Source organism: Anser anser (genome assembly GCF_964211835.1).
Source record: "Anser anser genome assembly, chromosome: 4".
Classification (NCBI taxonomy): domain Eukaryota; kingdom Metazoa; phylum Chordata; class Aves; order Anseriformes; family Anatidae; genus Anser; species Anser anser.
The window spans coordinates 15,602,167-15,627,245 of record NC_139724.1 but is presented as its reverse complement, the minus strand read 5'-3'; the positions used below and the strand labels follow the sequence as shown (position 1 = coordinate 15,627,245).

At 44.5% G+C, this 25,079-nt stretch overlaps 2 protein-coding genes across 7 annotated transcripts in view; one reads left to right on the top strand and one right to left on the bottom strand.

The window, feature by feature from the left end:
- The first annotated feature begins 48 nt into the window (after positions 1–48).
- LOC310898829 (uncharacterized protein) lies at positions 49–23,730 on the top strand. Of its 5 annotated transcripts, XR_014583743.1 has the most exons (10): positions 49–913; positions 1,007–3,051; positions 5,043–5,463; positions 6,403–6,503; positions 9,211–9,395; positions 10,651–10,745; positions 13,262–13,498; positions 14,465–14,508; positions 16,232–16,408; positions 20,837–23,730. XR_014583743.1 is itself a non-coding variant. In XM_083834370.1 (9 exons), exons 6-9 carry the CDS (start codon positions 13,265–13,267, stop codon positions 20,877–20,879), a joined length of 498 nt encoding a protein of 165 aa, XP_083690496.1. In that variant the 5' UTR covers positions 49–3,051; positions 5,043–5,463; positions 6,403–6,503; positions 9,211–9,395; positions 10,651–10,745; positions 13,262–13,264; the 3' UTR covers positions 20,880–23,730. The 5 variants fall into 5 exon arrangements, 1 of the variants encoding a protein (XP_083690496.1); XM_083834370.1 differs by having other exon boundaries at positions 49–3,051; XR_014583745.1 differs by lacking the exon at positions 6,403–6,503 and having other exon boundaries at positions 49–3,051.
- The window catches only part of LOC310898830 (uncharacterized protein), a 56,568-nt gene continuing 42,667 nt past the window's right edge, over positions 11,179–25,079 (bottom strand). For both annotated transcript variants that reach the window (XM_083834381.1, XM_083834373.1), the window contains one exon: positions 11,179–14,393. The gene's annotated coding sequence lies outside the window, so the exon portion shown is untranslated. The remainder of the gene's footprint in view (positions 14,394–25,079) is intronic.

Here is a 25,079-nt window from a genome sequence, read left to right as displayed (position 1 = left end):
TGGTTGCTAGCGCTGTGCTGCTGGAAAGGGGCTGTGGGGTGGCGGGGAGAGGGGCAAAGGGGGCACGACTGAGTTGGGGGGTGAGAGCCACTGGGGAGAGGGTCCTGGGTTGCGCTGAGCCCCTGAAACTTGACGGAAAGCAAGGCACAGAGGAAGGTGGTGCTGAGCCAGGAGGAAGCAGTCCAGAGGTCTGTGCCCATCCCTGTTCATGGGCATGTGGTGCTGGCTTGTCCCAAAGGTGCTTCTCTGTCGTACCGGGACAAAGGAAGGCACAACTGTGGTCTGAGCAGCGATGAGGGGAGCAGGAGGGGTTAGGGCAGCTGTTTCTGTCCTTTCTGGCCCCAAACAACATGGCTGCAGAGCAGCTGGGCTGCATTCCCAAGTCTGGCACAGACCCTGATGGTCTCAGCAGCGTTTAAGTTGTTACATTTTTATTTTAAAGGAACCTCTTTAAAAATAAACGCTTATCCCTGAGGACTTGGCAAAGGCCAGGAGAGGGAGGAAAAATAATAATGAAACAAACAGAAAACTGAAGATTGAGGCCGGAGCCTCAACCTGCCGTAAGCGGCTCATCCCTTGGGCATCGTGGGATGCTGAGGGAGATGCTGCCAGCGCCCCTTTGTGAGCAGGCAGTGGGGCCAGCCCCCCTGCCCATCACCCCTGGCAACGGGGGGGTTATCACCACCGCTCACAACGGGCCCCCTCCCCAGCACCCCCTCCTCACCACCAGTGGAACGGTGCCGAGGGGCCGAGCAGGTGCCGAGGGGCCGAGCAGGCGCGGGGATGGCGTGGCACCTCCAGGGCCATGGCAGGCGGCACGAGGGGAGCGGCGGCGGCTGGGACAGGGTACCCCCCAGCCGCAGGAACAGGAAATATCGGAGGTTTTCCAACAAGCCGCTGAGCAAGAAGAAAGGTGAGGCTGAAACGACCGTTAAAAGACCGGTAGCGGCCTGTGTAATTGTAATCAGCCACACGCTTAATGCTCCCCGCTGTGTTGCCTTGGCAGGGTACGTGCGTGTCTGTGCCACCTACTACTACTGGAAAAAGAGATGAACGTGCCCCCTTCTGCCTCTCCATCGCCGTGCTCCACCGGGACAAGCAAAACCAAGCCCCAGAGCAGCCCAGGAACAGGACCAGCCGCAACACCAAGAGCAGCATCACCTGCAGGCCCGTGCCCGGCCTCGGCGACAGCACGGGCATGGAAAAGCTCCTAATAAACCCCCCAGGACGCAGCCATGGTGTGATGGGATGTGGGATGGGGGATAGGGGATGCGATTGAGGGGACGTGCTGCAAACCACAGCCAGACGCAAGGTTTCCCAGCGAAACTGGGCTCAGAGAACTCTATGCCATGTCTCCATTGCGGATGGGGGTCCAGAAGGGGGAAAAAAAAAAAAAAATCTAATTTTTGGATTAAATTGCCTTTCCCCCAGCACCCATGCCCCAGGGGAGACCCTGTCCCAGGAATTCTCCCCCAGCAGCCTCTGCTTTTCTGTTTGCCTGGGGAGACAAAACAAACAAACAAAAAAACCAAAGAAATGAATCAGGGGGATGGGGTGGCAAAGCCAGTCCTAAAACCAGCCCATGGTTTTGAGGGCTTGGAGGTGATGCTCTGTGATGCTTTTTTTTTTTTCTATTTTCTCTTTCTGCTTTTCACCACTTCAGGATATTTTTCTGTCTTTTTTTTTTTCCTGTGTGTGTCTTCTTTATTTTTATTTTTTAATGCACAGGGCTTTCTGGGCTTGTTTTTACTGTTTCATTGGCTTCTCCCCCTTACCAGTTGTCATGGGTGGGCTTTTATTTTGATCATTTATTGTCTTTTTTATTTTTTTTAACCTCTACTTCATTCCTCTCATCTTTTTTTTATACCTCTACTTAATTTCTCTCCTCTCCTCTCCTGTTCCTGTTCCTCTTTTCTCTTTTTACTTTTTTTTTTTTTTTAGTTTCTTTTTTCATACCACAGCTGTGGGCACTTCGCAGCTGAGTGGGGACCTGATGAGCAAAGACCCACAGCTGGACTGGGTGGTGCTGGTGGATGGTAGGGGGGACCCTCGGGGCACCCTGCATGTAGGCTTTAAATACAGAAAAAGGCAGATTAATTAGCTACATAAACAACAGCACGTTTATTAATTTTACAGGCAGTGCTTGATGAGCAATGGCACTGGCCCTGAGCCCAGCTGCACTTTGTCAGAGCCGTGCGCGGTGCTCCAAGGCCGAGCTGGGCTCTCGCCTCTTGGGGCTCCTGGCTGGGCTCGGGGGTGCTGCTGCTTGGGCTCGGTGGGGCTCTGGGCTCATTTGGCCGGGTTTGGGGCTCGGGCACAGGACTGAGCTGGGTGTTCCCGAGCCTTGGAAATGAAGCCTGAGCCCTGTGTTTTGGGGGCTTGGGAAGAGGCCCAGTGTGCTGCTATTGAGGCTCGAAAACAGGGACCCCGTGCTGTGTGCTGGGGTTCCAAAGCAAGACGGAGATGCAAATGAGCCAAAGCAGCAGCGAGTGGAAAGTGAACCAAAGATCTCCACCAGGGCTGGAGATGTCCGCTATCTAGAGGTGGAGATGTCTGTGAGCTGGAAGCACAATATGTTAAGGATGTTCTGGGCTAATAAATCAATAAATACAAACTGAATCAGTCAGTGCCTATACAATGTACAACTATGGCACTGAATATTAATATTCAAGTTATGACAGGGATTGACTTATGACCTTGTCTAAAGTCCAAACTGTTTGAACAAGTACAGGCTGTAGCTTTATGGAGCTGGAAGTATCCAGGGCTCCCTGGATACCTGTGCTCCCTGCAGTGTCCCACATGCTCAGTAAAGCAACAGCATAAAGCAGTGGTGAGCTGCATCCACAAACAGCCCCAGCTGCAGGAGAAACCCACCCCAGGTGGGTGCAGGTCCCTCATCCAGCTCCAGCAGCCCCAAAGGATGTGCCCCGACACCCATGGCCAAACACTGATACTAACCTTAAACCAGGAGCTACCAGCCACCACCGTGTGAGCTGTGCCTCATGCAGGAGTTGAAAGGATCTGTGCCGAAACCTGTGTATGAAGAGAGCGGTGAGAAAAGCCCAGCCCTGCGCTGCAGGGGCTGTGTTGGGGACACCTCTGGGGCCTTGGGGGACCCGGAGCCCAGTGCTCCCCAAGGGGTGGCTGCCCTGGCCCCCCACCATGGCTGTGCCCTGGGGACGTGCTGGTGCCAGCCTGCAGCTGGGCAACACATCGTGGGCACCAGGCGAGCACCTGGCAGCTGAGGGGCAGCAGGGTCACACACACGGATGGGAGGATGCAGGGAGGGATGGGGAACAGCAACACCCTGCATCTCCTGCAGGGAGAGAAAGGTGCTGGGAGTCTGCGTGCAACTCGGGAGCAAAGCCTCCAACTTTAACCTCAGCTCCAACTTCACACCTGAGCTGTGGGCAGTCAGTAACAAGCAGGGGACCTGCAAACAGCCACTTAAACATGTTAAAGAAAAAAAACAGATTAAGAAAAAGGAAACAACGAGGCATTTCATTCAACCCTTGGGAGCACCAGTGTCTCCTGCACAAAGGCCTGCTCTCCTCTGGGGGACTCAGGCAGCCAATGCAAAATCAACTTCATTATCTAGTACACTTTGAGAAGGCTTTTCTCCAACTGTTCTTGAGCTTCCAGTTTTATTCAGGCACTTCATGTTCTTGTTCTGGGTAGGCATGGTAAAGCTGTGGTGTGTATGTGATTTATATGCCTCACTTTAGGAAGACAGTGTTGAACTTACTTTATTTGGGGGCAAATAGCTTTCCTGAAAAGATGCAAGATCAGTTGTATGCAAGCCAAGTTCTGAGCTCATATTTAGTAAGAGCAGAAACTGTATTTTCAGTGATGTGGTGGGTTGGGTAGTGGCAGAGAGAATTACTTTTCTCTTACTACATTAATGACTTAAATTTTGTCATATGTGGTATAACTGTGAAAACTTTTGGATTTATTACTTCCATTTCACAGGGTTGTTAAAGCCCAAGTTATTCTTACTACTTTATAGCATAGGAAGGAATGACATTTGTCAGTAATTCTAAAGCTGGTTTTAACAGGAATTGTCCCCAGCATCTTCTGTTAATTAGAGAGGGCATGTTAAAGTGTCTGCTGCAGACTGTATGTATTGTATGTTTTTTTTATGTATTTGTATGGTTTAATGCTGACTTGAAGTGAGGTGTATAGTGCCTTTTTTTTGAGGAAAGTTTTTGTTAGTAGGATTCCCTGGTTAACTTCCTCACTGGGGTCCTTTAACCCTGGCTAGAGTTACTCATTCAGCAGTACTGTTAGCATGACTTGTTTAGTTTGTTTTGTGCTGACAAGGCTTATCTGGAAGAGGCTGCGTTATGCCATGCAGGTGTATCCTGGGAAGTGCAGTATGTCTTCTGGGTTTTGGCCTTTGCAAGTGGTACTGCCTTTTCTAGAAGCTGCAATCCAGTATTTTCCTGACCTGTGTCTCTCTGTTGCTGTTCTACTGCACTTCAGTCATGTGCAACTAAAACTTCTTGTCAGTCCCACTTTTGGATGCTGAGGTAATTCTGCCTTTACTTCTAAAGGAAAAATGTGCTTAAAACGTAAATGCATGTGAACATTCATAATACTATGTGCTTTGAGTGTCTGCTTGGTTGTTTTATCACACAGGTGTGTGGATGTTCTTTAGCAGCATATACTGTGAGGTGTGATGAGGTGCTGTATGAGGATTTTAATTTATTTTCACTCAAAATAGCGAAAACATTTCCTTAAAGGATTCTTTTAATTAGACACTTGATAGCTCTTTCAGTGACTGGGTATAGCAGACCTATGTGGTTCACACACTAGATAGCCTCACAAGAGGCAGGAAAGCTTGGGAGTTGAGTTTGTAGGAGCTGTGATGGCACTAAGAGGCCTTAAGTGGCCTGACAAGCCTCACCTGGTGCCTTTACTCACTAGTTCTGCCTGTTGGCTAGGAGCACCATTTAATCTTGGGCTTGAATGGCTCCCTGGAGATTGCCTGAGCTCTGTCATGGGTGTGCATGTGCCTGGTTCTTTTTCTGACCATTTTCTAGATGAAAAGCAGACAGTTTTTTCTCTGAGAAAAGCCCAGAAGCTGCCCCATGTTGGATAAGAACCAGTTCCAGCTGGCACCAGAAGAGTCCTGCTGCTGGCCAAGGTTGCGGCAATGAGCAACGCTGGTTGCGCTTCTGTGAGAGCAGATTTAAGAACAGAAAGAAATACTGCAGAACAGCAGGTGGCAGAGAGGAGTAAGAAAATGTAGAGAGAAACAACACTGCAGACACCAAGGTTGTTAAAGGAGGGGAAGAGGTGCTCCAGTTGCTTGGAGGAGAAGTTCCCATGCAGCTCATGGAGAGACCCAAGGTGGAGCAGGTGGATGTGGCCTGAAGGAGGCTGTGGCCCATGGAGAGCCCCTGCAGGAACAGGACCCAGGCCTGAGCTGCAGCCCGTGGAGAGGAGCCCACGCAAGAACAGGTGATATGGGGGGAGCAGTTTGCTCCTGATGGGTGGACTCTGTGGTAGGGACCTATATTAGAGCAGCTCTTAAGAGCTGCAGCCTGTGGGAAACCAATGCAGGATCGCTTCAGGAAGGACTGTGTCTCTGTTGAGTCTGTTTGGCCTGTGATGGTAATTAGTGACTGATCTGCCTGTCCTTATCTTAACCCTCAAGCCCTTTTTCGTTGTATTTTCTTTCCCTGTCCTTCTGAGGAGGGTGAGTGAGTGGTGTGGAGTTTACCTGTCCAGCAGGCTGAAACCACCACAGGAGGCAGTCTGTGTGAATTAGCTAAGCACTTTGATTTGGGAGTATCTTCGCTGGCAGAGCCATGGGAGATGCAAGTATGGTTATTCAGTCATCTAATTTAGTTACTTGATCAGATACACTTAAATAGAGATTCACTATATTGACAACTTAAAACTAAGGTTGCATGTGTAATATATGCGACTGGCTTTCTATTACCTTTGTATGCAGGTAAGAAGACCTAGATTTGACTTTATGCATCACATGTTATGCAGAGCTTGTTCCTGAGACTGATGGTGAGGCTTCCCATTTGCCTAGAGCAGTGTGGGAACAGATGCTGATGCAGAAGCATGTCAGAACACAAATACTGGTTTCAGCAATGGCCTCTACACAGCTGATATTAAAGCTTCTTACCATTGACCAGATGTGCTACAGGTCACTTGCTTCTAACCATCTATTTAGAATGAATACTTGTGAAATAAGTGGATAATGTAGGTAGCACTAGTTAGAAACAGTTCTTAGACACAATGTGGTTATCCTCATACAATAATAAACTGAAATTTTTGAGGTCATGTACAGAGCTGATCCACTGAAACTTCTGGGTTAACGTTATTTTATGGGATGATTCTTTTTTAGGTTAAAATTAACTTTATTTGCAATGTACTGCTTTTCAGCCAGGTTGAAGCTCAGAGCATGAGTACATCTTTGGCTTGCCAAGCAGAATAGCTGGAAAATAGGCCAAAAAGGCTAAGAGCTACTTCAGCTTTTTTGTCAGGTAGGACTTGTCTTGTGTTTTGCTATCAGTGACACTTTGCTTTGTTTCTGAGCCCCTGTATGAATTTTTGCTCTTGAGTTTACTTTGTACTTTGTTTCTGAGTTACTGTGCCATGAATGCTGTGCAATAAGGGGGAAAGCTGATGATCCCTGTGGTATGGGGAGCATCTTGACTCAGTATAGGTGAGGTATATAGTGTCATGCTTCCAGGGGTAAGGAGAGATTAATTTTCCAGGGCTGGCTAAATGTCATCTTCTATTTATCGCAAAACTAAAGCAAATTGATACCGTCTCTATAAGAAAGTGCTCAAGCCCATCCTATACTAGGAATGTGGATCTTGTGTGATTGAGAGTGCTTGGAAATGTAATTAGGCAGCTCTGTTTCCTTGAATGGATTTAGTGGTCTTTATGGATTTAGTGGTCTTTATGTGTTATAGAGGACATTTAGGATATATATATATATATGGGTTTTTGGAATCCCTTCAGGAATTAAGATTAAAAAATGAAACACTGATAATGTGTCTGATCATCACAGTGCTATTGAAGTATTTCTGTTAAGCATGTCCTTGTTACAACTCTGTTAGCAGGCAGTAGCCTTCCATGTGGCAGTTTGCTTCTGGTAAGAGCAGTCAAAGGAATGGCGTTATTTTTAATATAAAAACTTGTAATCATGACAGGCAGGATAGCTAAAAGTGAGAGGTTGCTCATGATGGTAGAGAGGGGAATGGATGGTCTATAGAGAATATATTCAGGAGAGTCTTGGTGCTCCTGATGTAGTGCTGTTCTGTCACCACATGACCTCATTCTGCTTTACAAGAATGGTTTCAAATGAATTGAAACTGCAGACAGCAGACACCCAGATGAATACATGTGGTGTCAGCTTCCTATGCCAGTGACTGCTTTACAGTAATGTGTAGCTTTTCAGACTGCTCAGATAAATATATTTTTGTTTCAGTTGCAACTGTTAAGGTTACTGCAGAAAACTTGCTTGGGAGCATTTCTGACGGGAGTGTAATAAACTCAACGTTTTGGTTGGTAGCTTAATAGGTTTTTCCTTTTCTTTGAAGTGCTCAGGGCAACAATGAAATACTGTTAATGCTCTACTTAAAAACTACTTAGGAAGATAAATGGTGTTATGGTATCTCTTTTCCTGCTGTGTTCTCTCACTTGTTCAAGTAGTAGGCTTATGCCAACATGATGACTGTCTAGCAGCTTTTCATGCTTGTCCACATGCATCTAGTTATCAGCTGTATGTCTCATGAAATGATTTAAGTGACATGAATTCCAGAGCAAGTGATTGCTGCACACCTTTCAAGTTTTGTTGGTCACAAAGTGTGTTCCAGGTAAGGACAAATAGCCACATTATTCCTGATGTAGCCAGAAATTGTAGCTACTCCAGAAACGCAGAAAATGTTGGGGGAGTTGGAGGACAAAAGGTGAATTCAAGACAGTTTCCCAGTAGTTTAGAGACGCTGTGCTTGATTTGTCTTCTTCTCCATTGTGCTTGTCACCTTTTTCTTTAAGGTTTTTATGCACTTAGAAACACTTCAGTGTCTCGTTATTTAATTGAGTGAGTTGTGATAGCTACAGTTTGCTGCCCTGAACTTAGCTGTTAAATCCTAGTACCACAGAGCTTGCACTAGCCTACAATAATAGGGCAAGGCATTATCTTTAGTAGGAATGTGACTGCCCATGAGGGCTGTCAGCTGAGAACACTGCTCGCTCATAGCTTTTTTTCCCCTGTACTCAGAGGAGGAAAAAAAACAACAACTTATTTTCCCCATGATATAGGATTGACTGAGGCAGTTATTGCAATATAGAGCATTTAAAAAGCTAATATTTCTTGGGAACGTGTTGTTTGGTATGTAGATGAAATCCAAGCCTGTTTTCCCCTCTGGGTGGATATGCATTTACAAGAGCAACTCCAGGTATATTAACCACTTAACTTTTTCCTCTAATGACCCAGCAGTAGCAGGTCCCTGAAGCCTGAGTAAGAAATGAGTTGTGTGGTAGAAGAAGAAAGATTAGGCAACATCCTTACTGCATAAGCCTCTTTCTCTACTGTTTGGTAAGGCCACAAAATAATGGATTCTGCATCCCTGCAGAAACAAGCTCACAAACTCTTCTTAAGTCGTCAACGGACATGTGTCTACTGGTCGCTGGTCAGACTGCATCACTGATGTTCAGTTGCCATTGCCATTTTGACCGCCAGATGTCTGCACTGAACTTAATAATGTAATGTAGCCTCAGGGAATAACATCTCTGGAAACAGGAGGAGAGTTAAGTGGCAGGGAAGGGAAGGAAAATGCAAACAAGTTGGGAAGGGCTTTCTCCCAGGCCTTGGGTGCCTTTAAGGCAGGGATGATTTTCAGGCCTTTCTTGTCATTTTCTTGTTACACAGTCCAGGGCTAGGTTCACATGACCTCCAGGTGCTAAAGTGAGTAGGTCTCACTGTGCAAAGTGGGAGGAGAAAAGATCCTTAGGTTCACAATAAAAATGTGACATTGGCCTTATGATGTTATGGCTATTTAATCCATAGGTGACAACATGTCTCCGTAGTTCCCAGTGGTCCAGGGCAGAAGGGAGGGGTGTGCTGAAGATGCTTGCATTTGGTGTTTCATTGTGATAAGGAAGCAGTTGGACTGAAGCAAAGGCTTGCTGTGATAGATTTATTCTTACCTCAAACTGGTGCTTTCTGTTTACTTTTAGTGAAAAGGAAGCAGGCCTGCTCAGGCACTTCTTGCACAGCCAATAGAAGACAGCCCTAAGATATTTCAGCACTGGTGTGAGCCCCGCTGCTCCATCTACTTCACCAGCTCTTGTTATAGACACCAGTCCTGTGTTTACCATGCACTTGCTGAAATATGGAGCTACACAGAATCGTAAGGATCAAGGTGAAACTAATTTTGACTTCAAAGGGAATATGAAATGGGATGGGTAGTAGGCAGATGACAATCTTGTAGCAGCCAATCTCATGCTGTTGCCTAAGCTGATTAATATCTGTATTATTTTAGAACTGAAGTATAACAGTAATTTGTATTTAGGCTGTGGAATAGTTCTTTGTTACTGTGTAATGCGATTCGTGGTACTTCGTGTGGCAAGCATTCTGAATTTGTAATTTATTTTTAGCTTTGATTCAACAGAGCTGTTCTCATAATTGTCTCAGAATCTCAGGAATAAAATGGCATTAGTACTGCAATGTGGCTGTCCACTGAAAATGACTGATGGGATTCTGACAGCAGGTGTGGTAGCTTCATTTCAAAGTGAAAAGTGAAACTGCCTTTTCTTGGAAAGCCACCTAATGAGAGCTATTTTTGTACACAGTGAAAATACTGTGGTGATGGAAAAGCACACTACTTTGTGGTGTTTGCTGAAGAAAACTAGAGTGAACCATTGCTTTTTTAATGACTAGCCTTAAAACTGCTCAGAGCAGATGTGTTAATTGAGTCTCTAAACTCAAGCAAGTCTAAGATCAAGCAGCACCCTATGGGATTTAGTATTGACTGAGAAATTTTTTTGAGCTGAATTAATAAAAATGTGAAGTCCAACTTGATTTTCAATTGATGCATATGTCCAGGTGGCTATAGTCTTTATGGAACCTTCGGTGTCATTTTTCAGACATCTGTATCTGTAATGCTTCCTTCCTGATGATGGACACTACGATGAATCTTGATGATGCCTAGTATGTTCCAAGGAGCATAGATTCCTTTGAACGCTCTGTGTACCTCTGATATAACTTGAGGGCTTCAGGTGGAATAGGAGGTGGGATCAAGGCAGTGTATGCTGCCCTGTGGTTTTACATCAATAAACTTCTGTCTGTGTGGTACTCAGGCAGGAGATACTGAAGGCAGCTCTGTTGCACTTCAGTGCTATGCCTTAGTAAGTGACATTGGAGAAATCAATGTCTTATACATAGCTTTCTTTTTGACCTTGAAGGAAGTAAATCATACATATATCAAATCACATCTATACTAGGTCACTGCTGGGAGTCAAGCTGAAAAATATACCTTAAGCAGGTATCGGTATCAGTTTCCTATTCAATTACATTAGCAGATTATTGAGATTTATTCTTTTTCATGTCTTCAACTACCAACTACTCCCAAGTTTTTTTCATGGAACTGGATATCTGAAACATTTTTCTTCTTACAGATAGAAGTCCAGTGTTCTTAGAAAACATTTGAGTATTGGCTTCAAAATCTGTCTGCTTATTGCAATCTACAAAGTCAAGACAACTTAATTAAAAGGTAAGTTGTGTTTTTGTTTGTGGGTGTTCTTTTTTCTTCATACTAAAAGTGCTTGCTGCTTTCACAACAGAAAGCCAAGATTCTCACTGGATCTTGAACACAGTCCTGCACTATGCATGTGGTCATTGTGTTTTTGTCATTCATTTATTTTTTTGAGTCTTTGCAGTTAACATAGTGTGTTCTTTCCATGTGGGAACTTTTCCTTATTCAAAGTAATTGATACAATACTGGACTTGTATGGTGGATGCTGCTTAATTATCTCAGTACTATATTGCCCAACTTTAAACCTGACCAGCTATGTTAATACTTCAGTTAATTGCTCCCATGTCACATAAAAGTGGTTCCACTGACACTTGGATGCTTTGAGTAAACATTTGATGTGGGTTGTTCCAGAAATGGTGTTTTTTCAGAAATATTCACACTGACTGGTAGCTTTTTGTAATTTGTCTTTACTTCAGTTGTTGCAGAAACCAAGTACTATTGGACTGTTTCTGTTATAATTCTATTAGCAAAATTTGGTTGGCAAATTGCAGCCAGCTCCACAAGGCCATAATATTTCGATAACTGGTAATCCACATCATAGATGTGAAGTGTAGTAAGACTCGAGTTTTAGCCCTACAAAGTTAGTGATGGCAGGTGATCTTTAAGGTCTCTTTGAATCCAAGCCATGGTATGATCGTAGTGTATGTGTAGCGTGGGAGCCCAATACGGAAAAGATTAGTTAATGTTTTGCAAGATCTTTTCCCGCAATACAGAGGGGAAAATGGCTATGGTCATCTTGTTGGGGTAACCTCACAGGGTTGAGGTCTGCTTTTTAACACACTTGTGTTAAAACCCTGGCAGTAGCAGTGTCCCTTCAACTACAATTTAGCACATGAAAGATACTATGAATAGACACTTGTAACTGCAGTACTTACAAAAGCTCTAGAAAATCAAAGCTGAATCCACTGGAAACCAGGTGTTAGTAGATGTCCTTAGAAGGGATTTCTGATTTCTTGCAAAAATACAGCATAAAGAAAAATATGGTACTTGCTGAAAATCTTGTTTTGCTCCTTGGCACTGCTTACTAATAGACTTGGAAGGGTGGATTTGGAAGTGCAGTGTTTTATTCTACACGTTCATTCTTGGAGCATGAACAAATCGTTCCTTAGAAGCTGAGCTTAGAGGATGAATGTCTTAAATAGTATGGGCAGCCTGAGTACCTAATAGTTGTGGTTGTTTTATTTTTGGCTGTAGACTGCTCAGCAGCTATTAAATGCTTTGACTACAAAAATATTTATTTAGTAAAAAAAAATGGCTTCATGGGTCTCAGTGTTTTTGCTGATGGAAATCTGCTAGAAAGCATATTCAACTACATCCTGTACTGCTCAACATCCTTGAAATAACACCACCTACAGAATAATAAAGTAGCAGGGAAAACCTGCACACTGGATTGCCAGACTTGTGATATGCCAATGAAATGAGTTACCAGGACTTGAGTAGAACGAACTGTGAATTACTTGCTGAAAGATGTTGTCAAAGGTTTTTTCTTGTCATAACAATATCTTGCTAAAATGTTGTTTCTGTGAATAAGCTTCCAATAACAAATAGAGTGGGGAAGTGAATGTCCTGAAGCTACATAACTAAGCTGAGTGTTTCAGCTGGGGCCCCAGGCTGGATGGTGTTATGAAATAACAGAGGGCAAGGTACCAACATGTTCTGAAGGGACGTTTTTGCTCAAATATCTGTATTTACTAGGAAATTCTCGAACCGTTTCTCAGTGCCAAGCAGAACTACTTGGAAAAAGATGGGTCAAGTTGCTAGTCAATATGGGGAAAGACCTCTGATGGGAGACTGCACAGGTATTCTGTGAGCTCTTCAACACTGAATGTGTTGTCCCCCTGCATAAGCAGCATGTTCTGCGTTTAAGTAGACTGAGCTGTGCTTACTATGGAAATGTATTTTGGTACATCCAAAATACAGGAGTCAGTGAGACAATCTTAAAGTCCTCTCAAAATTAGTGATGACCTGGCTGGTAAGCAGGTGGTGAGCTGCACTGGCTGTGCTTGCTGTGTACTCAGCCCAGCCATCCTTGACACCTGTAGTCTCCTTAAGACAGCTGTCATTGCCCCTCCTGGTGAAGATGAACTGCTTTAAATTCATGCATAAGGCAAAACTGAGAGTAATTAGGGTAGTGTAGTGGGTTTACGTGGCAAGATTTTTGGTAGCAGGGGGCCATAGGGGTGGCTTCTGTGAGAAGGATCTAGAAGCTGCCCCATGTTTGATAAGGGCCCCACTGCTGACCAGAGCTGAGCCAATAAGCGATGTTGTTTTGCGCCTCTGTGAGAGCATATTTAAGACGGGGAAAAAAAAAACGCTGCAACACACAGCAGCTGGGAGAGTGAGAGGAGTGAGGAACAGCCTTGCAGGCACCAAGGTCAGTGAAGAAGGAGGGGGAAAGGTGCTCCAGATGCTGGAGCAGAAGTCCCCTGCGGCCTGTGGTGAGGACCGTGGTGAAGCAGGCTGTCCCCCTGCAGCCCATGGAGTACCGCGGTGGAGCAGGGTTCCACCCTGCAGCCCGTGGAGGAGACCACGGTGGAGCAGGTGGACCTGCACCAACGGAGGCTGCGGCCTGTGGAAGACCCCTGCTGGAGCAGATTCTGGGCCGGAGCTGTAGCCCGTGGAGAGGAGACCATGCAGGAGTAGGTGACCTGGCAGGAGCTGCTGCCCGTGGGGGACCCAGGTGGTCCAGGGACATCAGGTGGACCGTGATGGTGAGAACAGTGAGGTGGTTTGGTTTGGTTTCTGCAGTGTCTGACTTCTGTCTGATGGGCTTTGGGGTTCTGTGGAAACTTGAGTCACCCTTTATATCGATTCTCTTGCATGTCAGTTTTGCCTTTGGTAAGAATAATTTTGTGTTCATATCACTGATGCTTCTGAAACATGTAGAACTGCTTCAGTGAGGAAGGCTGAGAGAGAAGTACTAACAAGATGCTATATGTAATTATCCCATCAAAATGAAATGAATTATTTTCTGTATATTTCTCAGTTTTTGCTATCAGAAAAGAAAACAAAGAACCAAAAAAAAGCCCAAACCACAATGCTAATATAGAACTGCAAAGACACAATTAAGATGTAGCTTAAGAGGCTTTGTGTCACTGCAGTGTAGGGATAAATATGTTTTTTGAAAGGCATGGAACTAATGAGGTTGTGGATTAAACACAGATGCTTAAATAATAGAGATTAGCAGTGTATTATTAGCAGTGTATTATGAGTACCAAAAGGTCTCTGGCAAATTCATCAAGCTTGTCAGTGTTCTGAAATACAGAGAGCAAAGGCAACGTAAGAGGTTAGCTGCTCCCCAGAGGTAACAGCACAGTGGCTCAGAGTAGCGAAGTACCAGCACCATCACCAGCTGAAAGGGGAATTTGAAAAATAATCTTGAAAGCTTGGAAGTAAATTGGGCTCGGGCAGACAGGTTATTGCTAACCATTACTAATCAGCACTCCATTATGGAGAGGAGAGAGACTGCCATTGTTGGCAGCATCAGGCTGCTGAGACACCTGGCACAACTCAACTGGAGCTGGTCATCCTGGCGGAGCATTTGTGCTGGGCTGCTGCTTGATGTCCTCCCTCAGGAAGGGGTGGAAGATACTTGTGCTTTTGCACCTGTGAGAAGAGAGATTTGGTCATAACTTGGCAGTAGCGAAGGTGTTTTTGTTTTTGTTTTTGTTTTGTAGATTTTATTCCCTGTGCTGTATCTGGACCTGTCCAGCAGGTGTGGGTAAGGATTGGGCCACAGGCCATCTTCCTTACTTTATGATTTACTCAAACTGCTGAGTAGGGAAGCAAAGCTTTATTTATTACTATGGCTTCAGTGAGGAATCGGCCACAAGTACGGAATCCTTAGTCATCTTAATTTGATGCAAACCTGGCTGAAGACTGAAAGGCAGTCTAGTCTTATGCCCTGTGGCTAGGAAAAGCACTTGAGAACCATGCTGAGCTAGCATGTTTTCTGCATTACTGTGATCCTGTGTTCTCTTTAGCTTTCCTTGTTAAGCATAACAAGCCATTTTAATTATTCTTATAACAGAAAGCAATACGTTAATCGATCCAAAAATACTATGAAATGCATCAGTGATGCTGACACGGTCATTATGAGTCAAAATACATTCCTCAAAATACAAACAGAACAGCCTCCTCCTATGCTATATGTTGAGGTTATGGCTTTTCTGTCTGCCTGTGGAAAAGACATCCTGGACTGCTGTGCTTCTTTTTAGTAATCACATTTTAAAAGCTTCAAGAGGAAATAAATTTCCTTGCTTTGACTGGTATCCCTTTTTTTGGTGGCAATGAAAAAACTTCTGCTTACATCAGATACAGGTTTATAGATTCAGAACAAGGTTCTGATGACAATATGAAACAACTCCTTTGAAGTGAGAGCAGCTGTTTTGCACATGGTACAGCTGTGGTTCATTCCTTTCAACACTACCTTCAAATTGGCTACAGATGATGTTTTGTTTGAATAAGGAGTAATCCAATAATCTGCATTAAATGCAAAAGAATTTAATGTCAAAACCCTTCAATAATCTCCTCATTGCTAACTTTGATTTCAGTTCCAAGTCTACATGTGGCATATCAGTATGTTGGCTCACCTATAGTAAATGGTATAATTTCAAACACTATAGCTCCACTAGTTTTTCATAACTAGAATTAAAATCAATTTGGCTTTCTCTGATGCAAAGAGAATATATCCTTTTCTCTTTACATGCTGAAGCAAATCTTCTGTTTATCTCACACAGTTCTGTTTAACAGCCTTTAACAAAATGTGCCATCCAATACAGTAAGTAAATATTTAGCAAAATCATATTTTGGAGAGCCTGTACAATATGAGCCCTCTTTAGTACATGAACAGAATTATAAAGGGTGTTGATAGTTTGTATTCCATTTAGCTTTATGCTAGCGTACAGTAGGTCCAGATACGGAACAGAACCAATTGTGAATTCAGAGTAAAGAACGATTAGTACCACTGTGATTTTGCTGCATGGTGCTCCTATGAAGTTAAGAGACCACCCTTATACCTTCCATATATTTATTCAAGTTATTTTCTTCACAATTCCACAGTTAGTCAAAATAAAGCTAAAGAAATATTGCATGTACTAAAGAGGCTACTGGTTGGAGAGCTAGTTGATGTAACTAATGAGATACGAAATTGTTTCACATTTCATCTGAGGTACTGATTTATTTTAAATTCAGTTAGTTGCAGACAGAAAAACACCACTCACATTCAGACAGCGTTGAATCAATGCACTGACAGAAACTGGGACAATACTGGTATTTGAGGTATTACAACTTGCATGATCGAGTTCTTATGTCGGTAACATCTAATACGTTAAGAACTTCATATTTGCTGATATGCCAAAGACATGCTCTTTGTGGGGCTTTTTTTGGGACACTGAACTGGGTTGCTGTCTGGTGGTTTGTGGTTGACAGCAGGGTCTTTTCAGGATGGGAGCATTTTCTGCCGGAGAACAGCCTGTGACTGCGAGAACCCCAGTGCTGATCTCGTCTGCTGCCCAGTGTGTGGCACTCACGTCACCAGCCAGTGTCTCGACCAAATGGGGCACAAGCTCTACCACAGTGGGGACAACTGGACCTACAGCTGTCAGCAGTGCTGTTGCCTGGTATGGGTAAAGTGTTTTGGAGGGGAGCAAGATTCCAATGCTTAATAACCCTTTCGGTAAAGAAGTACTTCCTAACATCTAACCTAAAACTCCCCTGTTGCAACTTTCGCCCATTCCCCCTCATCCTGTCACCAGGCACATAGGAGAACAGACCAACCCCCACCTCTTTACAGCCTCCTTTAAGGTAATGGTAGAGAGCGATAAGGTCGCCCCTGAGCCTCCTCTTCTCCAGGCTGAACAAGCCCAGCTCCCTCAGCTGCTCCTCTTAAGACTTGTTCTCCAGACCCCTCCCAGCTTGGTTGCCCTTCTCTGGACTCGCTCGAGCACGTCCATGTCCTTCCTGTAGCGAGGGGCCCAAAACTGAACACAGTACTCAAGGTGGGGCCTCACCACAGCCGAGTACAGGGGCACAATCACTTCCCTAGACCTGCTGGCCACACTGCTTCTTATACAGGCCAGGATGCTGTTGGCCTTCTTGGCCACCTGGGCACACTGCTGGCTCATATTCAGCCGACTATCAACCAATACTCCCAGGTCCTTCTCGGCCAGGCAGCTTTCCAGCCACTCATCTCCCAGCCTGTAGCTCTGCTTGGGGTTGTTGCGCCCCAGGTGCAGGACCCGGCACTTGGCCTTGTTGAACTTCATACAGTTGACCTCAGCCCATCGCTCCAGCCTATCCAGATCCTCCTGCAGAGCCTTCCTGCCCTCGAGCAGATCGACACACGCACTTAGCTTGGTGTCGTCTGCAAACTTACTGAGGGTGCACTGGACGCCCTCATCCAGATCATCGATAAAGATATTAAAGAGGACCGGCCCCAGTACCGAGCCCTGGGGGACACCACTAGTGACCAGCCTCCAGCCAGATTTGACTCCATTCACCACAACTCTCTGGGCCCGGCCATCCAGCCAGTTTCTAACCCAGCGAAGCGTACGCCAGTCCAAGCCCCGAGCAGCCAGTTTCTTGAGGAGAATGTTGTGGGGAACGGTGTCAAAAGCCTTACTGAGGTCAAGGTAAACCACATCCACAGCCTTTCCCTCATCCACCAAGCGCGTCACTTTGTCATAGAAGGAGATCAGGTTCGTCAAGCAGGACCTGCCTTTCATAAACCCATGCTGACTGGGCCTGATCGCCTGCTCGCCCTGCAAGTGCCGCGTGATGACCCTCAAGATAATCTGCTCCATGAGCTTTCCTGGCACTGAGGTCAAACTGACAGGCCTATAGTTCCCCGGGTCTGCCCTGCGACCCTTCTTATAGATGGGCGTCACATTGGCTAGCCGCCAGTCAACTGGGACCTCCCCCGATAGCCAGGACTGCCGATAAATGATGGAAAGCGGCTCGGCCAGCTCCTCCGCCAGTTCTTTCAGTACCCTCGGGTGCATCCCATCCGGCCCCATCAACTTGCGCACATCCAAGCTCCGTAGCAGGTCGCCAACCATTTCCTCATGGATAGCAAAGGCCACATCCTGCTCCCCATCCCCTTCCACCAGCTCAAGGGACTGGGTATCCAGAGAACAACTGGTATTGCCGCTAAAGACTGAGGCAAAGGTGGCATTAAGCACCTCAGCCTTTTCCTCATCCTTAGTAACTAGGTTTCCCCTCGCATCCAGTAAAGGATGGAGATTCTCCTTAGTCCTCCGTTTCGCGTGGATATATTTGTAAAAGGATTTTTTGTTGTCTTTAACGGCAGTAGCCAGGTTGAGCTCCAGATGCGCTTTGGCCTTTCTAATTTTCTCCCTGCACAGCCTTGCTACATCCTTGTAGTCCTCCTCAGTGGCCCGCCCTTTTTTCCAAAGATTATAAACCCTCTTTTTTCTGCTAAGCTCCAGCCGCAACTCTCTGTTGAGCCAGGCCGGTCTTCTTCCACGCCGGCTCGTCTTTGGACACGTGGGGACGGACCGCTCCTGTGCCATCACCATTTCCTTCTTGAGGAGCGCCCGGCCTTCCTGGACTCCTCTGCCCTTCAGAACCGCCTCCCAAGGGACTCGGCCAACCAGCGTCCTGAGCAGCTCAAAGTCAGCCCTCCGGAAGTCCAATACAGCACTTTTACTGGTCCCCTTCCTGGCCTCGCCAAGAATAGAGAACTCTACCATTTCGTGGTCACTCTGCCCAAGACAGCTTCCGACCACCAGTCTCCCACCAGTCCTTCTCTGTTTGTGAAGAGAAGGTCTAGCGGGGCACCACCCCTGGTAGGTTCACTGACCAGCTGCGTCAGGAAGCTATCTCCCACGCTCTCCAGAAACCTCCTAGACCGCTTTCTCTGTGCCGTGTTGTGTTTCCAGGATATGTCCGGGAAGTTGAAGTCCCCCACGAGGACAAGCGCCGACGATTTTGCAACTTCTGTCAGTTGCCTATAAAGCTCCTCATCCGTCTCCTCATCCTGGTTCGGCAGTCTATAACAGACCCCGACCAGGATGCTAGCCTTGCCGGCCTTCCCGCGGATCCTAACCCACAGGGATTCAACCTTATCATTCCCAGCCTGGAGTTCCACAACATCAAAAGATTCTCTAATGTAGAGAGCCACGCCACCACCCCCTCTGTGTTGCCTGTCCCTCCTGAAGAGCCGATAGCCAGGCATTGCAGCACTCCAGTCGTGGGAGCGGTCCCACCACGTCTCCGTGATGGCAACCAAGTCGTGGCCTGCCTGCTGCACAATGGCTTCCAGCTCCTCCTGTTTGTTACCCATGCTGCGTGCATTAGTGTAGATGCACTTCAGCTGGGCCATCGCCTTCTTCCCCAGCCTAGCTATTGTTTCCCCTGGCACAGCTCCATCAAGCCTTGTTTGAGCCCCGTCCCCCTTCTTACCTAGTTTAAAGCGCTCTCTACGAGCCCCGCCAGCTCCTGGCCTAGGATCCGTTTTCCCCTTGGAGATAGGGACCCGTCTGGGGCCATCAGGCCGGGTGCCGAGTAAAGCTCCCCATGGTGAAAAAACCCAAAATTTCTGTGCTACATGGTCTAATGACTGAAAAGCGTGACAAAAGCTTGGAAACCTTGACGCTATATTAACTTTTTTTTTAAAGTGTTTGTCTACTTCTGACAACTTTTATAAGGTCATCTGATCTTTAAATTATTTTTAAAGATTCTTTCACGTGTGATGGATTTTGATGGAAGAGTTTCAGTTTTTAATTACAACAGCTGGTATTCCTGTCTTACCAAAATGGACAGGGCAATTTTCTTTTTTAATTCAGCAAAAGTCAGAAAAATGTGAGTGCCAGTGCCATGTGGTGAATTAGAAAAGAAAAAGAAAAGGAATAAAGAAAACCAAAATTACTAGACAAACATACAAAATTAAGAACATTTCTTTTCTCATTAAGTACTGTAGATTATCTCCCTACAGCTTTAATTTTTGCACAGATATACTAATTAGTGCAGCAGTGAACTTAATTAAAATTATCAGTTTTCATTTATAGCTGTCTGTATAACATTGTTTTTACATGTGGTATTAATCAAGAGGTGTCTGAGCATCAGGAAACAAATTACATTCAAAGCTAAGTTACTGTTAAGAGATAATTATCTGTAACATAGAGCAGTAAGTATTGTGTTTTGTATTCTCCTAAGATGGTTTTAATGTTGGCAAAAGAACAGCAAGAAACATTTGCAGATAGCAGCAATGGCAAATACTAAATATGATGTGTTTTACAAAGGACGCTGAGTTTGTGGTCAGCACTTCTTCTTTGCCTAATTTTATGATTAGGTTAACAGATATACAGAACTAAAAGACACTGATTCAGTAAATCAGTGCTATATCTAATGTTAGGTGCAGTGTAGATGTTATCAACATCTCAAGTGCTTACAAAGTTGCCTAATGCAAGTTTAGTTTAATTTATGCTCAGATCCTGCAGCAATGACTCTACAAAAATGACTGCTTTTTTTTTTTTTTAAGTTCCACTAAGTGGAAGATAACACGTATTGCAGGTATTGTTCTAACAACTCTTTTAGCAGTTGACAGTAAAATACCTTTTGACTGTTGCTAGTTAGATCCACATTCAGTGCTTCTCAAACATGCTAACTTAGATCTATTTGCATTGTTAGTTTCCTATTTAAGCAGTTGCTGTGATTGCACAGATTTCTATGTGACCATGTCCCATAAAGGCATAAGTCTGCAAGGCCATCACTGCAAAAATCGTGGTTTATGGAAAGTTATTGTAAACCAGTATTTAATGCTATCTTTAAAAACCCCAGAGAACTCAAGTTCTCTTCCTATAACAATAGTGTTGTTTTTAGTCAAGAAACGAGCAAATGATACTCTGCTACATTTAGGAAACTTCGTTTCAGTATTCAAATATGCAGTTACACGATCAACCAGGCTGAGAAGCTGATCCTTAAAATCTATTTCAATTCTGGCAAAATAAATGTTTTCCATTTGACAGGAAGCAAAGTTAGCTAATAAATGGAAATGTATTCAGAGAGCTTTGTTTCAACTTTTACAGGAAGGAGAAGTGGACTGTTGGCCTCTTCTGCGCTTCAATCTAAACTGCGAGTACGCAGCCATTTCAGAAGGAGAGTGCTGTCCCCGCTGCATTAGTGACCCCTGCCTGGCTGACAACATCACTTATGACATCAGGAAAACCTGTCTAGATGGCTATGGAATTACAAGACTTAATGGCGCCATATGGACCATGGTGGGATCTCCTTGTACAACCTGCAAATGCAAAGTACGATGGACAAGGTTGAATGGTAATGGAAATGTTTGTTGCTACATAAAAACAGGGTCATTTTCTGCCCTTGGAAGCTCATATTCAGATTTTCTGCCCTCAGGTCTGATTCACTTTGCAGCAAAGTAGCATACCAAAAAAAACGTGTCTTATGTGGTCTGCAGGGTGGAAACAGAACAATCCGTGCTTGTTTTCTTAAAAATGTTGATCACAGCTATGTAATATCCTAGCACAATTTACAGACATTCTGTTGGCAAGCCTTTCAGGCATTTTTAGTATGAAACTAGGCTAACATTTTAATAATTAATTCATGTAAATGTTTATGAAAATGTATTAGTATTCTAGACTCTTCTTACCAGCTCTGCAAAAGACAAGTTTCACCAGCAAGTATACAAGTAGAAACCCCATATGAAGGCGCTTCCATAAGAGAAGTGGGAGGGAAATGTCACAGTTTCTATTCCCTAATTGCATCGTCATGTATTTTGTCCAGTGGCTCTAAGGTAGAAGAACAGTCTGTCTCCCCTTTTCCATGCAGTGATGATCCCACTGGGCTACTTTTCTGTGACCTCTCTTGTGTACTATCCCTGATCTCAAAAATTTTGTATGGTTTTCTGGTCAGTGGGCCAGCACGAACAGGGAGAGAGCAAGGGCACACCTGCTTTATTTGCTGCTCTCTGAGTAGATCAGAGAGGTCACTGTGTAGGGAGTACTCTAACCCGTAAGTATGTACATAATGAACACTGCCACTGCCAGCAGTTTTCCAGAGAAAGGGTGAAGGCAATTGTCTCTAAACAAGGTAGATAATGCAGAGCAGTGTGTGCCAGGAGGAGCCCCAAGCTAGCAAGCTCAGCCTCCCCTAAGTGCCTACTTTGGGGCTGTAGGAGGGACCAGGACTAGAAAAATTATTTTCCAGCATTTTCTGGGAGTTGGTTCAGGCATTGTTTTCCCAGCTGTTCTCCTGCCACAATGTATGCAGTGTGTACCTTGTGCCTGGATGCTGCACTTCCCCATTTACTGAGCTTACAGTTTGAAATTGTAACCTTTCTGGCATCTGGTCTGGTCTACTGGGTACTTGCCTGCTCCTGCCCTTTGCCACAGTTCACTGCCCTTCAGTTGTACATGAGTAAATGTTTTAGAGGCTGTGATATAAGCAGAAATGGCAAAATGGTCCAGATTAAAAAGTGCAATGTTCTGTAAATTTATTTTTATATTTATACAGAGCTGATGCTAGTGATCCAGAATATTGGTGTTCCTCAAAAAAAAAAAAAAAAGTGAAGATCACCTAATTTTATAAGTGGTCAGGAAAAAGTATCTTAAGGTAGTTGTCACCAAAGCCAGTCACTGTGGACTTAAGGCTGTAGTAGATACATTCTGTTTACAAAGGACTAATAAAAACCAGATGACAGTATCCTGTTTGCTGCTATTTCCAGATTCCATGGAAGCATGAATTCTGTGCTTTGTGTCACTCTAAGTGAAAACTGATCTTCTCTTGCTTTTTAACAAAAACTAATGAACAGAATTATGAAAATATTGCTTTGTATTACATAAAATATTCTTGTGTTCACTGTGGGAAACCAAGCTGTTGTTTCCGGGCTGTAAATTATTGAAGTTAGCTTTTCTGCCATTCTTCAGAGTTTTTCCTATTGATTAAAACAAGAATCTGAAAGATGGACATATTTCAGAAAAATTGAGAGCTTCCCAGTATGGATCAGATTAAAAATCTGTCAACTTTCTTGCACGGGACAAACCAAATCGAATCATCTCTGTTGCCGTTGTTGCACTGTGTTCTTCACAGGAAGAAGGTGGATATTAAGGAAAGCTGTGGTTGAAACAATGCATAGGGAAAGTAGGATTAACTTATTGGATGTGCTGTAAGACCACGTTTCTTGGAGCTGATGGATTCTAATTGGGACGTCACACGTTGCATTTGGGCACTGGGGATTCACATAAAGGGGTGTGGGTCAGCAAATAAAGTATAATGATATAAATAGTTAAGGTATCCCAATGATTGTGGATGCCAATAGAGAACCAAATCCAGAATCAATTAATTAGTGTATGTATACTATGATATGACCACATATGTTAGGATTACTGTGGCTTTAAATGTGATATAAATAATTGCATAACTTCATTAGTTATTTACTACCTACAATGAATTAGTTCAGCACTAAACTACCTTAAGCAGCACTTCCTTACGGGACTTACGGTTTGTAGGCTGAAGGCCCAGCTGTGTCTTAGCTGACAGTAATGAACAGTAATTGAAGTGGGAGGTGTTATGGTTGCAGTACTCAGCTGACTCAGTGTTGACAACTTAGTCATTTCTTTAAAAAACCAAGTCGGGCTCAGCAAATTTTGGCTGACTAAAACAAAACAAAAAAAAATATTTTTGTGTCCTGCATTCCAAGTTTTAGGCTCCTGAAAAAAGGTTTCTGAGCTGACAAAATAAAATCTTTTTTCCATGCCTTTTTTCTCATTGCTGCACCCATAGCCACCTTGAGGGGGGAGAGGACTTGTGTTTGCTCTGCATCCCCTGCACTAACACAGTGTTTTACTGGAATCTGTCACCTCCAAAGTATCAATTAAATCTTGCCTAAAGATAAGGAGGCCTCCATGGAGCAGGGTTTGGTTTTCTCTTTATGGTAGAAAAACGTGGTTTCACTTCTGTGCTACAGAGGAGATCTAGCACTAAAGTGTGTCTCTGAGCAGCGATGGTGGCTACTGCTGCAGTCTCATACGACCTTGGTTGCAGATGGGTAAGTTTGTACAGGGGAAATGAGGAACAGTCTGGAACACTCATGGTGCCCTACGGGCTCTGCGTGGATTCCGCCACTGATGAAACTGAATTTTAAGTTGCATTTTTCAGGACGTGTATATGCAGTGTTACGTATATTGCAACTAACTGCCATGGTTTCTCCTGTCTTGAATAAAACTGTGACACCTGTATGAGTATTTGCGTGCTTGCTTACACAGAAGACTATGCAGTCCAGAATAGTTGGGAAACATCATCCTTCCTAAAATTATCAGTTCTAATTCTTAGCTGCTTTTCTTGCCCCCACTCTCAGTATCTTAAGAGAATGATAGGCATTTGCTATCATCCCACAATGCAGGTGAAAACACCATGGCAATAAAACAGAGTTGGATGAATGGAATATAAGGCCTAAAAAATGTGATCCATGGGAGCAGCTGCAGAGACAGGGACTAGGTCTGAGACTTTTTTTTTTAATAAATAACAGTGGAATAAAATAAATTTTGTATTTTTATAAACTTGTGTTTGACAATATCCCCAGCATCAAGCCTGCTTTATGTCATTGTGTAACAGTCAAGAGAGACTCTCATTGTTATGAATTAAGGTTTCAGGCCATACGCTTCTGAAGCTGACACAGAATTGCAAGAAGAAATACCAATAATGGTTTTTTTATTGACCACCATCAGAGATCACTGCAGCTGGGAAGGGGTCTTGGCTGTCCTTTTGCTATTGAGCTCAGTTTCTCAGAGGAGCTGATTTGCACAGGGAAGGCAAACTGATGAAAACGAAGGCTTCTCTAAAGGCCAGCAGCTGTCTGCTGTGACTGAGCTGGGTTGGTTTTGTTCTGTTTCCCCAGGTGTAGCACCAATATCTTTGTGTTTTAAGTAGTCAGCCAAATAATGGCTGGGAATTCGAGCCAGAAAGCAAAATCAATGATGAGATGAACTGGGAAAAACAAAAGAAAGAAAGGCGCAAAGAACTTGTGTAATGTGGGAGAAGGGGAGGCGCACACGGGAGAGGAAGCACTGGGGTACTGCTGCTGCGTAAGGGCGTGCAAGGAGCAGCGTGCAGGGCTGGGGCTGGTTAACAAGGTGCTGGAGGCAGAAAGGGGAGCAGCACAGCGGGGGAGCTTAGAAACCACCTGCTGCAGTGAAACCCCTGTCCCCACAATTCACTTGGAGGCCGAGGGAAGGAGCTGGAAGAAGATGTGTGCGTGCAAACAAATCCTGAGCTGCGGGAGCACAGCAGAGCACAAAGCCCATGAGGCCACCT

Coding starts and splice junctions, on each gene's coding strand:
- LOC310898829 (XM_083834370.1), top strand. CDS start 13,265: ATGGAGTACCGCGGTGGAGCAGGGTTCCACCCTGCAGCCCGTGGAGGA. Junction 13,499..14,464: donor ACATCAGGTGGACCGTGATG/GTGAGAACAGTG, acceptor TTTGTTTTGTAG/ATTTTATTCCCTGTGCTGTA. Junction 16,409..20,836: donor GTCAGCAGTGCTGTTGCCTG/GTATGGGTAAAG, acceptor CAACTTTTACAG/GAAGGAGAAGTGGACTGTTG.